At 37.8% G+C, this 15,035-nt stretch overlaps 2 protein-coding genes across 2 annotated transcripts in view; both read right to left on the reverse strand.

The window, feature by feature from the left end:
• LOC141604827 (putative disease resistance protein RGA3) overlaps positions 1–15,035 on the reverse strand; it is a 37,137-nt gene that overhangs the window by 1,208 nt on the left and 20,894 nt on the right. The window lies entirely within an intron of this gene.
• On the reverse strand, positions 885–12,039 carry LOC141604831 (putative disease resistance protein RGA3). Its single transcript, XM_074423347.1, has 3 exons — positions 10,981–12,039; positions 7,839–8,683; positions 885–3,177 (listed from the first exon to the last, which is right to left on the reverse strand). Exons 2-3 carry the CDS (start codon positions 8,491–8,493, stop codon positions 1,508–1,510), a joined length of 2,325 nt encoding a protein of 774 aa, XP_074279448.1. The 5' UTR covers positions 8,494–8,683; positions 10,981–12,039; the 3' UTR covers positions 885–1,507.

The following is a 15,035-nucleotide window of genomic DNA, read 5'->3' on the forward strand; positions in this document are numbered from 1 at the left end:
TCCCATATGCCCAAAGATTTAATCTGAGTGAGAAGTTGAAGTTGTTCAGGTAGAGACTTTATATTTGGGCTTCCATACAATAGTAATTCACGGAGAGATTGATTTTGTAGAATGGGAGACACATCAGAGAAGTATAATTCTTGTTCCTCTTCATCACTGAACCCGCCGGTTCTTAAAAAAGTTAGATTAGGAAGATGTTCAATCGCCTTCAACATGGAAATCATAAACTCTATGGGATTTCCACTTTTAGATAGCCATTTTAAACCCTTCAACTTGCTGAAATCTGGCGTTGGGCCCTTTATAGATGGACAGTCCTCTATTCCGAGCGTCGCCAAAGACACGCATTTTTCCAAGCTGGTAGGGATATTACTTAGTGCTTCACATCTACAAATGGAGACCAAGTTAAGGTAAGTGAGTCCGTTGAAAAGATCATTTGGAAGAGTAGTAAGAGCAGGACAATCATTCACTCTCATTGTCTTGAGAGATGTAATGTATTGCAGCTCACTGGGTAAAGATATCATGTTCACTTTTGGCGACGCTATTGAAAAGGATCGGATGCCAAGATTTTCAAGCTCTACTTTCTTGAGGGATTGGGAATTCAATGTAGGCAATGTTTCCAGCTCAGGACAATATCTAACTTGAAAAACCTCAAGACGAGGACAAACATATGTTGCATCAGCTGAGGGTGGCAGGACACATGTCTTCAACGCTCCGCAATTAGCAATCTGAAGCTCTATCAGAGATGGAAATGATACATGATTGACACTGCTATTGCTGAAATCTGGTGTTCGACCCTCTATCATGAACGTTGCTAAAGAAGCGCGTTTTTCACATCTACCAGTAAAGAGGTTGCTCAGGGAAGTAAGGGCAGGGCAACTTTTCACAATCATTGTCTTGAGAGATGCAACGAACTGCAGCTCACTGGGTAAAGACACAAGCTTTTCACATTTAATTATCTCCAGTGTCTCCAGCTTCAAGTTCACTTCAGGTGACAACATAGACGAGGGATTTTGTTTCGTAATCTCCAACGATCGGATGCCAACTTTATAAAGTTTTAGTGTTTTAAGGGATTGGAAATCATCCAAGGCGGGAAATTTTTCTAGCTCAGGACAATTTGTAAGTTTAATAACATCAAGAAGAGGAAATACAATTGTCTCTTCTCCTGTGGAGGGCAAGACCCATGTCTTCAGTGATTCGAAATCGGATATCTCAAGCTGTGTCAGAGATGGAAATGTCACACGATTAACCTTTTTATTGCTCTCATTCTGAGGAACACCATAGAAATTGTTTGTTATGCTTTCCACCTTGAGTCCACTTAAATGCAGATATTTCAGACAAGGTAGATGTCCTAGTGTAGGGAGCATCTCGCATCTACTGCAATTCAGTAGCTTCAAAGATGTGAGATTTTTAAGCAGCGACGGGGAACTTCCACCCTCGGACACAACTGCCATCCTCACCATCCAGGAAGGAAACTTCAGACCAAAGAAGTTTTGAAGTTCCAGAGATGTTATATTTGAAACCTTAGCTTTTCCAGAACATCTTCATCATAGCTCCCACAGCTAATTTCCTCGGCCCAAGCTAAGGTTATATTTGAAACCTTAGCTTTTCCAGCAAGGTTAGCTTTCCTTGCATTCTCCTTAGTTTTCACACGTTCTAGACCAGAGATATGGATCTCACCCATAAGCTTATGCAGACCCCCGAGTTCGTCAATAGACCATCCATCTTCATCATCACGCAAAGCAAGACGAGGTAAGGTGCGGAGGTTACTTAACTCTAGTAATCCCCTTGATGCGAGCATAAGAGTAGTTGTTGGGACGTGAATTAAGTTAGTCAACCTATACAATATTGCTGGGAGGACCCTCATATGAGAACAGTTAAGAAGTCTGAGTGTTTGTAGAAGGTAAAGTTTCCCGATTGAATCTGGCAATGTTTCGATTGGATTACCTGAAAGACTGAGATATCTGAGATGTTTAAGCAAACCAATGGACGGAGGCAATTCTTTTATCTCACATCCGTCGACTGTAAGTGTACGCAGGTACTTTGCATGGGCCAACACATTGTGTGGCAGTCCATTAGACATAAGCAGAGAGAACACATCCTCTATGCCACATCCTCCAATAGAAATTGTTCTCAGCTTCATTAGTGTCTTTGTTATAGGAAGGTTGGATAGAGCTTCAACATTTTCCGTATCGATAACTAAATGGCGACAACTGTCAATTTTCTGACGATCTTCTGGTTTCCAGAACAACAAGTCTTTCCCAGAAACATCGACGGCAAGATCGTAAACTAAATCGTGCATCTTATATACCTGTTCTTCACCCTTTACTTCATCTAGCAATGAATAATTCAGCAAAACCATTAGATACCTCTCGCCAATTTCCTCCATTGTTAAGTTTATTATTTCAGATCCATGAAGAAAACCCTGAGCCAACCAGATAGCCACCAACTCATCTTTTTGCATCGAGCTGCCTTTACGACAAAAAGCAGGACAGTAAGCAAAACATTGCTTTATGGCAGGAGATGGCAAATGGTCGAAGGTCAACCTTAGTGATGGGAGGATCTGGTTTTCATCATTTTGTGGCAAATCCCATATCTCACTTTTTTCTATTAATTCCCATTCACTTGGAAGCTGCTTCGATTGAAGTATACCTCTGATTGCTTTTATGGCTAAAGGGACACCTTTACACTTCTCAACAATCTTTTTCCCAATTTCCTCTAAACTTGAAAAATTTGGTTCAGTCCCACCCACTGACACTCTCTGCTTTAAAAGAGCCCAACCTTCCTCTTCCGATAGTTCTCTTAACGAGTGTGTGTATACAGCTTGAGATCTCGTTGTGACTTCAATGAGACGAGTGGTGACTAAAATCAGACATCCTGGAAGTCCTCCGATCCTCTGCAATGCATTTTTCAGGGAATTCCATAGCTCTTGATTGTCGCACCATACGTCATCAAGGACAAGCAAATACTTTTTATTCTTCAAATTTTCTTGAAGTTTGTTTATGATTGCATCTATGTTGGACAAATTTCCTTTATTTGATGTAACGTATTCAAGCATCTCATTCAGGATTCTCAGGATGGTAAAATTGTCGGACACGGTTATCCAAAGCTTTTTCTCAAAATGAGCATCAATATCCTTGTTGTTACATAGGCATTTTGCAAAGGTTGTCTTGCCAAGACCTATTAGCGCGTATAGGATCAAACCAAATAGTCAGTCAAACAAAGTACCAAAATAGGCAGTCAAACAAAGTACCAAAATATATGCTACGGAGTACTAGATTTCAAGCCCAGGTCACTTTGTATGCTAAATATAAACCATTAGTCTCTTTTAAGACGGATGTATCCGTTTTAACATTGAAATGGGTCAAATATCATCTCAGTTGTGCATATAATACTCGTACAAATCTGTTCATTTTCCCTATCATTCTACTTTTGTTTTATTCTAACTACTTGACCCGTCTTAAGCTTAAGACGGATATACCCATCTTAATTAAAAAATTGTGTAATACTCCTTCCTATTTTATATTTTCTTCCCTATTTTCGTTTTTGGGATGATTTGTGTGGCCAAGATTCAACAGCATGTGGGGTAGTGTTTTTGTGCGGTACAAATTCACTTTCTTATTTCCAGTGTAAAAAGGAAAGGGAAAAAAATTTAATTGTTCTTGGGTGTTAGTAAAAATTTTAATTGTTGGGAAAGAATTTAGGGGGCGTTTGGTTGGGTGTCTATAAGAAAGGGAAAGGGAAACAAAGTTTTTGATTTCCTTTGTTGGTGTTTGTTTGACACAAACAAAGAGAATGAAATTCTCTTTCTTACCCCCCAATCCATCTAATTCCTTACACCTCACCCCCAAGGTATGAAATTTTATTACCCTGGTTACCCTTCAACCACCTTATTCACCTACCATCACACTTGCGACTACCACCACACTAGCCGCCGCCGCCACCACCACCACCACAACAACCTCACCTAAACCACCAATCTTCTCCCTAAGTACCCCCAGATCATCGGCAGCCCAATGTCCACCCCACTGCTCCAAACTGCCATAACACCACAGGATCCTAGTGTTTTTGGGGTTGGGGAAGCGGATTTCGAGGGTGGGGTTTTTTTAGGGTGAAGAATGATGGCTATGGTGTTAGGGTGGGGTGGGGCGACGACGGCAAGTGGGCGACAGTCTCAGGTGGGTCGACGAGGTGGGGCGACGAGGTGGGGTCTCAGCATAGGGTAGGGAGACGGTGACTACAGCCATTTTTTAGTAGATAAGTGGTTGTTTGTTGTGGTGTGTGTTAGTGGTAGGAATGAGAGTGGGTGGACCATTATTTTCCTTTCTTGATGTAACCAAACAACTAATTAAGTTTTAGGTAATCCCTTACCGTTCCCTCTCTTATCCTTTCTGATTTTTTTTCACTTTCTCTTTCTCTAACCAAACGCCCCTCATAGAATATGAGGGAGTATAAAAGAGTGGGGTGTTAATTGTTCTTTGAACCGTAGTTTTGCACAATGTCTCATGTTAGACATGTCAAAAATAAAAGTGTATCTAGTTTCCAAAAGTTAACTAAAAAGACATTTACAATCGGTAGGTAGGGTGTGCAAAATTCGGTCCGGACTGGAATCTACTAGATCAGAACCGAAGTTAAATATTGAGGTACAGTCCGCGGTCCAACATTTTTTAAGATTCCGATTTCCGGTCCGGACCGAACAATTACAAAAACGTTGATGTGGACACATTGAGTGCAATTAATTTAAAACGAACACTATTTTTTTTAAATAGTTTCGTAAATAACATCAAATAGAAAAAAACTTCAAGAATAAATGCATAAAACACTTAACATAATCTTATATACTCCCTTCTAAATAACCCTTCATATATTCTTTTCCGTCTATTCACAATATCTTCCCTATTTCTGTTTTTGGGAAGTGTTTGAGTGGTCCAAATTTAGAGCATGTTTGGCCTAGTTTGAAAACAATGAGTTTCTGTTTTTTCCGTTTAATTTTTTAAAAGTAGTTTTCAAGAAGCAAATTGATGCTTCAATTTCTATGGGTAAAAAGAAGGCATTTTAGCTTTTGAGAATTTATTATTAACTTTTAGATATATGATGTGTAGGACCAAAAAGTATTTTTAAGCCCAAAAACATTTTGAAAATTAGGCCAAACACACCCTTAATTATATGATGGATAGTGTATTTATGTGGTCCAAATTTAATGATATGGTGGAGTAGCTGATTATAAGCTTTAGTGTGATGCTAAACCTCCTATGATTGTACACACTTTAGTGCTTAGTGGCAGAGGCGTATCTACGGCCTGCATACCCCATTATATTAGGAACATATACATATACATATACATATACATATACATATATATATACATATACACTTTAGTGCTTAGTGGTAGGGGCGTATCTACGGAGATGTAATGGGCGCGCCTACATCCCCATTATATTAGGAACATATACATATTACTCCCTTTATATATCCACAAATTCTTGTTTGTGACGGCACCTATCCGTCACTCTTGAGTGACGGATACCATTTTACCTCACAAAGTACCCACTTTTTCTCTCTCTACAACACTATTCATGTGGTCCCCTTTCTCCACTAACCCATTTTGTTACCATTTTAACTCACAAAATATCCGCCACAAATGGTAACCCGTCACAAGGGAGACCAATTGTTATATATCATTCAGGTTGTTGAAAATTGCATCTTAGTGGTTGGCAACTTAATTTTTTTTCTTCCAAAGGTTAGGGTTCAATCATGCAATTATAAATGCATTAATTATGAGTGTTGCTCTTTCACATACGACTTTTACTCCTTCACATACATTTTATCATAATATTTCCAAACACTACCCTTTCTTCTACTAGAAAACCTTAATTTTATTCTTACTCTTCTTCCTAAAACCTAATTACATTTCACTGAAATACTTCAATAATGGATCTTAATTCTCATACCAAACAAGTACAAATTACATTAATTTGCTTTATTTTACACAAAATTACATTGTGCAACTTGATTATTGTCTTGTATATTCATTTATTAAATCAAAAACAAAATTTTCTCCCACAGCTTCGTGCGACAAATTATTGCCCATAGTACTTGATTGTTTTGTTTTATAGTACACAATTTTTTCATCTTGCAATTCATTGCATAGGAAATGACATTGTTATCAATTTGATATTTTGATATCTCAATCAAATTATCATTCCTTTAATACTTGATTGTCTTCTCATTTTTTTTCCAATTAAAAGATGGGCGATGTGCGATGCGACTGGAGCAATTGGGGAAACGACCGGTGTCTCTGGCCAGTCGTCGATTAGGGAAAGCGACTGTGGTCGCCAACTCGCTGGTGGGTTGTTAATGGTGGTTAGGTGCGGAAATAGAGGTGGTGGTAATGGGGTGGTTGGCTTTATTAATTATAACTCCGTATTAACATGTAGTATGAGAGATGTGTGATGAGTGAAAGTTGGAAAATGTAAGGGGTAAAAAGGTAATTTGTGTATGTGAAAGAGTAAAATGCGTATGTGAAAGAGTAATACCGTTAATTGTAGTCAATATGGATTAATTATTTTTTCATTTTTGGCCGTTAATCTACTATGGTCATAAATGTGTGGAGTTAAGTACATTTAGGGGACGTTTGGTACGGAAAAAGGAAAGTGAATGGAAATAAGAAAGGGAAATGAGGGGAAACGTATGGGTTACCCTTACGCCTTAGATTATATTAGTTGTTTGGTTCATATTTTATCCTACGCCAACTTTCACCATATCCACCACCTCCACCACCACCAACACTACAAACCACCTTATCCTACGCCACCACCACCACCAGGCAATTCGTCGTCGCCGCCCAGTAGCCGCCTCATCGTCGTAGTGCCGACCCCAGCATCCCACACCGCTATACACCCCTTAACCCAAACCCGAAACCAACCTAAAAACAACCACGAAACTCCCTCCCTCACCGTAGTAAACACTAGATCTTCTGGTTATTGTGGTTGGGGATGCTTCGACACTGGTGGGGCTGTCGGGAAGAGAGGTTACCGGCGAGGGAGGGAGTTTCGCTGGGGGGAGAGTTATTGAAGGTTTTGGTATGGTGTTTAGTGGTTGGGGCTTTGGGGTCCGAATGGAAAGCAAGGGCGGCGTGGCGTGGGCTGGCGCCAGCCAACCAATACGCCGGTGAGTGGGCCGGAATGAGGGACTGTTTGCGTCGCTGGTGGTGGTTGTGTCGGTGTGGGAGGGTGTGGTTGGTGACTGGTGTTGGTGGCCAGTGTGTGTACGGATGTAGTAGTGGAAATAGGGAGTAAGAAGGAAAGGGTATGGGGTTACCCTAGAGGGGGGTGGGGGTATCAAGTTAGGGGAGGTTGGGGGTAAAGGAGGGGATCCGATTCCCTTTGATTGTGTTAAACAAAGGGCAACAAAAGGAATCCTTCATTTTTGTTGAATTTTTGCATACCCGTCTACAATTTCTTGATAGGCCATTGCATTAGTGGTAGGCTCAACCTCAACGTCAAGACCAAAGACCAAAAACTAACTGTACGTAAACCTCGATTTTCCATCAAATTAAACGAACAAACGTATGCACTTCTAAATTCTAGCAATGATTACAGTTAAATGAAACAATGCAATGAACTTTATTTATTAAGCATATAACAATGTATTAATTTCATTCTTTTATACGGTAAGATATTAATAATAGAGATGGTGCATTTTGAGATCCTTTTATGTTATATGGGCTCTGGTTCCAAGAACTCTTTTGATAACTTGACTGGTCATGTAATGACAGATGACTAATACGACATGATTTGGCATACAATGGAAGACAGTACAAATAATTGAAGTAAGTTTACCTCCTATTCCGCGGATGGCGACCGTAGAAATGTCACCTTCTTGATTACTTGGGCGGCACATTATTTCTAGCAATTTCTTCATATCATCCTCTCTCCCCACAAATTGAGCAGCATTAGCAGATGCATGTTGTCGAGCTTCACTCAATCTGTCGCTACCTTCATCATAGTGTGAAGACGTCCCTGCAATCCCATCTTTTGTGATTTCCACCTGTTTGAGACCCATGCTTTGGGCGTTCTTGTCGAGTTCATCAAACATGGCTAGGGCATCACGAACCCTGCGAGACATCCTAATGCGAAATACGATGGAGTTGTTACGAGTGAAAAAGTCTTTGAACTGTTTCACAATTCGCTCTTTCTGCTCGTGTTCCCTGCGGATGATTTCATAGTCGTAATCATCAATGATATCATCAGCAACATAAGCCGCATCCTTGACTTTCAGAACCCAATCGTTGACCTGATCTCTTTTGTCGGCATGCTTTGCTCTTCCTATGTCTTTAAGAAAGAACTGGATGATCGAGAATTTGCTCTGAAGCTTTTCAAGATCATCCTTGAGACCCCACACCAGCTTCAACTCGTCAATGGTTCGACCCATTAACAGCTGCCCCATTGCCATAGCGGCATCAGTGGCCAAGCTGAGGGCCGCTGCTTCAGCCATCACAATGTATAGGCAAGGGGATAAGAAGAAAGTGGTTTGTGTGTTTTTTGGGCTAAAAGAAGGGATATTGTCTGTGTTTTGACTTTTGACAAGTGAATGAATATCAGATGGAGATTTTTATAGAACCCTCGTAGCATGCTAGCTGACCTCAGCATTTGGATGTCTGACGTCTCCATTTTTTTTTTATGGCCTGCAGCAATTTTTAAATAAAGTCTTCTAAATTTGGCAATTTTTTAAATATGTAAAGAAGCATAATGACAGTACTGACACTTACGTTATCTACGCCAGCTTAGCTCAAAGAAAATTTCAATTGCTAAAAATTACTCTTTTGTCCTGTTCTTTTTTTGTCTCAGTCAATTGTTGTCCTTTCTATTTCAGGAATGAATTTAATTTGATGCGTAATTTGATCATTCACACTCAATTTGTTCCACTTATCATTTAGTAATTGATTCCTTTCTCTTTCCTGATCTTTGTGTCAAAACCAAAGGACAACAATTGACCGAGACGGAAGACAGTATTATATTAATAGGACTAATGTCTGTCATACATGTTCGCGGTCAAACAATTCCCGTAATGAGCGATGACACGCACGTTATTAGTACCAGATTGGCTACAAGAACTGATCTACGCATTAATAATCACCTAAATTTCAGGCTGTGATTGTCACACTGACCTTCATTGTCGGTCTCAAATCTGGATTGCTGGGATTGTATATTGATGATGATAATAATACCCATTTAATAGGAGTATGTGTTTTTTAGTTTATAAATTCCGGAAAATTATGATCTTCTTAATAAGAATTAATCAAGAAGTGTTTGAAGTATTGTTGCCCAAGAAATCGAGTCATAGTGTGTAACATTAATTAATGTAAATGTGAGGGAATACACTTGAGAGTAAATTCTTAATTTTTTTTTTTCGTAATTGCTAAATCCCGCGCATCAATTTACTCAATCCCGCGCATTTTTACCCTTTATTCCGAGTATGCCCCTCTCATTTCCACCCACCAAGAGAAAAGAAGAGAGAGAAAAAAAAAAGAAAAAAAAAAGGAAACAAGCTTCTGTATACAACGATTTCCCTAAACACCCAACACCACCAACCCCCTCCCCCACCCCCATCCTACCGGCAGCCACCCTTACCCGCCCCATACCGGCGTCGACATCCCACCGCAGCGCCGACCACCCAAACTCCTCCTTGCTCACGAAAATTGCAGAAACTGACAACTGCACTCTCCGACCACCGCAACAACCGCACCCTCCGACCATCCATAACGCGCCTTCGACCACCCTACTCCGGCCTGTTCGACAACCCCACAACCACCCTTCAACAACCCGACTTATTGTAATCGATCTTAATCTAAACCCTAATTTTAAAATAAACTTTTTTTAATTGAAAAAATATATTAATTAAATCGATTAAAACACTGTATTAGAGGAGTTGTTGATAAAACGGAAAAATTACATATAATATGCGCGAATTACGATCCATTATTGTCGATATATTAACGAATGGTTACGTTTTGAGAAAAGAGAAGGGAGTGAAGTTTTTAAATTTTCTTTTAAGAAAAAGGGCAATTACGGAATGTCAGAGGTAAAATGCGCGGGATTCAGTAAACTAATGCGCGGGATTTAGCAAGTCCCTTTTTTTTTTAGTCCATGATCTTATGGTTTTCACTAAAAAATATTATTAGTAGCTTTATAATCCAAATTATTAGACTTTTTATTTACTACATATAACTATATAAGACCATTTAACTACTATCTTTAATTCTCTATGGTTAATGAAGAGTTAGATAGACAAATTGTACTATTTAAATGATGAGAGTAAATTGTTAATTAATTTTTATAATTTAAATCATGATCGGTATTATGATTTCCATAAAAAAATATTAGTAAATCTTATGAAGAATTTTAATAAATAAGTCTGATGCAGACATGTAGCCTTAATATTAACCAATATAAAAATGACATGTGAATTAAAATTAGATGTTTTAAGTAGCATTTTAACTATATTGTATTTATTTTTTATACAAAAACCGAGTTATAAAAAAAAAACAATTTACTAAGATCCTCTCAATTCGAATTAAAAACTAAAAATGTTTTGTTTTTTAAGTATGTCAAACGGCATAATGACAGTAATGACACTCACGTTATCTACGCCAGCTTAGCTCAAAGAAAATTTCAATTGCTAAAAATTATTACATTAATAGGACAACATTTTCAGAATGTCGTCATACATGTTCCCAGTCAAGCAATTTTTTGTGCTAAATAATAATCGTCCTCCATATCATCCATAGTAAACTCTACCAACTCTATCGTTGAAAAATCGTATACCTCAGGCTTACAAGCCTTGGAAATAATCAATGCAAGTTTTCAACTAAGCAACCAAGGACATATATGTAAACACTCCATGTTAACCATTTGTTTATGTTATCGCTCACTAGAAAAGGTAAATAAATAATTGAGACGAGGTGCCGGAAAATGAATATACCTCAGGCTTACAAGCCTTGCAAAGAGACCCAAGAGAGGTAGCAAGATTAGGAGAAATAGATGGAGAGTCAAAATCATTGATAATGTGAAGTAAAGTCAACCAATCACCCTTATTAGTAACATGAGTTAATGCCCACATCATAGCATGCTTAGATCTTGAACTATCATCAACAACCACCATAACTCTCTTCTTCATACTACCATAATCACCATTACCATCACCATGACTATGACCACCATAGCCATGACCATAACCATACATGTTCATACCATCCATTTGTTTCCAACAAGCTCCACCACCATTAGAGTACCTTCCATTGTTAAACCCTAAACCTCCATTTCCCCATCTTTTTGAGCTTGATTTCCACCCTTGTTTCATACTTAGCTATTTTAAGGTATATCTTGAAATGGGTATCTTTTAGATTTTGGAAATAATGTGTGGAAATGGTGGGTTTTGAATGCACAGAAGGTGTTTGATGAAATGCCTCAATGAAGAAAAGTTGAGTTTTGAAGATTTGGAAGGTGTTATGAAGTGGGGTTTTTGAGAGGAACTTGGGGAAGGTAGTAGGTAATGTGAATGGTTGGGGAAGGTGCACTTGCAGATAGGTTAAGTAAGTGTACTTAAATGGAGTGTGTAAATGTGTATTGTGTTGCAGGTTTATGTCATATTATAATGTTTGGTAGGACACTAGGAGGTGTAGGACTAGGACAGCAAAATGAATAGAGAAAGACAAGTTTGATGATGGGTGAGAAATTGAGAATGAGATTGGTGAGCTCGGCAAAGTTGACTCGACCTGATAAATTAGCGGATTTTGTTAAATTGTTACGATCTATTCCGGGTTATGCCGTATTATAATGTTGGTAGGACATGAGAGGTCTAGAGAAAGACAAGTTCGATGATGGGTGAAATTGAGAATGAGATTGGTGATTATATCATAAACTCGGCAAAGCTGACTCACTTGAAAAATAAGCAGATTTCGTTAAGTTGTTACGATCTATTGAAGTAATTTAGGTTGGGTTTTGGTTAAGGCTAGCTTGTACAAACTCGATGCATTTGGAATGCTTTTACTTGACGAGTTAGATTAGTAGTTAATACACTTTTAAAATTAGATTATTGTGCACTACGGCCTTTTAATAGTTTATGCACTCTATTTATTGTTAAATAAGAAGTGAAAGCGAAGTTACTATAAAGTTATGTACATTGTACAATGGTTTTATAGTTATAGATATTGGATCGATAAATAAAAACTTATCATGATATTTCATATCAAGCATCTTTGCGACATTAGGCTCGAAGCATTTTCATCTTATGGTGTGTTTGGGAACTTTGAATTGGAATTGAATTCCGTAATTGAGACATTTCAAGTGTTTGGCAACTCATAGAATTTGGAATTGGAATTGACTCAATTCCTTATCAATTCCAAGCTAGTTAAAATTTGGGGTTTTCAAATACCTACCATATACTAGTCATTTCAATTCCATGACTTCTTACGTTTTATTTCGTGACGCAAATTTTGTCATAATATTTTTATTTATGATATTTTTTCCGATCGCAAATATTTTTCGAGGCAATATTTAATTTTTTCAAATATAAAACATCCAATGGTCTCGACCCATATCCGTCTCGCCCAAATTCAATTCCAATTCCAATTCCACGGGTTTCCCAAACGCAATTTTGGAATTGGATTTGGAATTGAATTCCAACATTTCAATTTCTACAATTGAAATCCTGAAAATGAAATCAATTCCGTTTTTCCAAACACTACCTTAGGTCATTCAGAAACAGTCTATTTGTGTGCCTAACACAAGGATAAGGCTGTGTACTTAATATACGAACCTTCCTACCTCGGAATTTACGAGAGCCACTGAGATATCGAAATGAGGTGGTTGTTCTTGTAGTCTAAAAGTTAATCTTGACCAGTAAACTCAATCATAAAAGAGGAGGTAGAAGTGAATGATGATGGTGGTGGAAATAAGGACGGACATGAAACGAATGATAACAATAATGTAACTTTTCAGAGGGCATCAAGCAGCAAGCATATTAACTGTATGTATAAAGTTCACGAGAATCCCTGCCAAAAGATGCAATGTTATATTGTTATGTACTTATGTGCCTTTTAATTAATTTACTGTAGTAGTATTAATTTACCCTTTCATCTTCTTCTTGTGAAACAATTACTGTTCTTGTTTTATGGTAATGATTATATTTATACTTGAAAGTAAAATAATAATGTGTGATACTGATACTGTACTATACTCTGGTCAGGTTTTTTGGTTACTTTGCTTGTTTCTTTAGCATTGCTGGTTTATTAGTCTGGTTTGCTTCAGTTTCTTCATGTCCTTTCAAATCCATTATTAGGATTATTTATGATGGTGTTTTAGGTGATTGATTGACAATTCATATTTTCGCAGTGTTTTTCAACAAGTTAATTTAGGTAAGCGTTACTCAGGTTTAAGATCGTGTTAATTTAGGATATCATCATTTTAGCTAATATTAAATGAACTACTCCGTATAAAAAGAGGTTATCTTAAGCTTGGAAAGTTGGAGGTCTCAAATGAGATTTTTTTTTTCGTAACCATAGTGTCAATAGAGAGGCAATTTCGAAAGGTATTTGGATCATTTACAGTAACTGGGGAGTCGGTACCTCTTTTAACCCAAGAGGAGAGGGTAAGGTGGTATTTACACCATCCATTTATCCTTTTCCTCCTTTGTTAAAGGAGTATTGGACCCTCTAGACTCCAATTACTGGAGATGATCCAGATTCCAGACTCATCTTGAAACTTGAAAGTGCTTATATTATTCCGAGTGCACTAGTTAATGAAATCGAAAATTAACATAATAAAACACAAACATGATTCAATTAGCTAAGAAAACATCCAAAGTCTCACAAACATAAAAATCAATTATGGAACTTCAACCATTAGTTTAAAGCTCCCGAGGCTGGTACTTAAAATGCAAATGCTTAATGCTATTCCTAGATCTCTCAAACAAGTTAATATTCAAAATGCGTCGATTTCAGATTTCGGGTCAAAGTTATCATATTGGTTCAATTTTCTGAATAACGAAATACAACTCGTAGCCCATAGTTGAGAAATCAAATCTTGGAATATATGATATCATTGCCGTATGAGCTGACATAAAAATTGTACGAACAAGATGCATGCTAAGTAACTATCAATCACCCAATTTCCTTTCTTTAAATTAAATTGGCAGACGTTGGTACGTTACTGTGTCAAAGTTGTCATCAACGGACGCAACAAATACGAGAATAGAAGGTAATAAAGCTGCTTTAGGATATTCTATAAGAGATCTCAATGGTAAAGTCGTTTTGTTGGGAGCAAAAAAAGTGCGGATCCAATAGTATCCTCGTTGCGGAAGCACTTGCTTTAAAAAAAGGTATTTTAGCAGCTAAATACTTAGGAATCTCAAAGTTAATTGTGGAGGGTGATAACTTATGTGTTATTAACTCGATTCGAGGTACTTGGCAAATCCCGTGGGAAATTTCTAGTATTATCAAGGATGTGAAATTAGACCTTCATTTTTTCGATGAAGTGATAATTAAAAATAGCTTTCGTGAAGCCAACAAGGTTGCTGACTTCATGGCTTCTGTTGGACATTCATGTCCAACTCTTTCGAGGTGGTTTGATAGTCGGTGGCTTCAACTTACCTCCCTCATTCGAAAGGATGAGATAGGTTGGTCCTACCCTAGAGAATCAACCTAGTTTTCTTACCTAATCAAAAAAAAAAAAAAAAAAAAAAAAAAACGGACGCAACAAATAAAATTGCAATGTAAGTATGTATGTAATTGTAGTCCGTGAGGTTGTGATGAAACACTAATTCTGGTTTGTGACGGCACATATCCGTCACTCTTGAGTGACGGATACCATTTTACCTCACAAAGTACCCACTTTTTCTCTCTCTGTAATACTATTCATGTGGTCCCCTTTCTCCACTAACTTATTTTGTTACCATTTTAACTCACAAAATATCCGTCACAACTCACAAATGGTAACCCGTCACAAGGGAGACCAATTGGTGATGAAATCATTGATTCG

This window comes from Silene latifolia, chromosome 10, assembly GCF_048544455.1.
Source record: "Silene latifolia isolate original U9 population chromosome 10, ASM4854445v1, whole genome shotgun sequence".
Lineage (NCBI taxonomy): Eukaryota > Viridiplantae > Streptophyta > Magnoliopsida > Caryophyllales > Caryophyllaceae > Silene > Silene latifolia.

Bases quoted from the DNA above. Each gene is read 5' to 3' on its own strand.
- LOC141604831 (XM_074423347.1), bottom strand. From the start codon at position 8,493: ATGGCTGAAGCAGCGGCCCTCAGCTTGGCCACTGATGCCGCTATGGCA. The intron at 3,178-7,838 runs GTAAACTTACTT...ACGCGCTAATAG, and splicing joins CGCCATCCGCGGAATAGGAG to GTCTTGGCAAGACAACCTTT.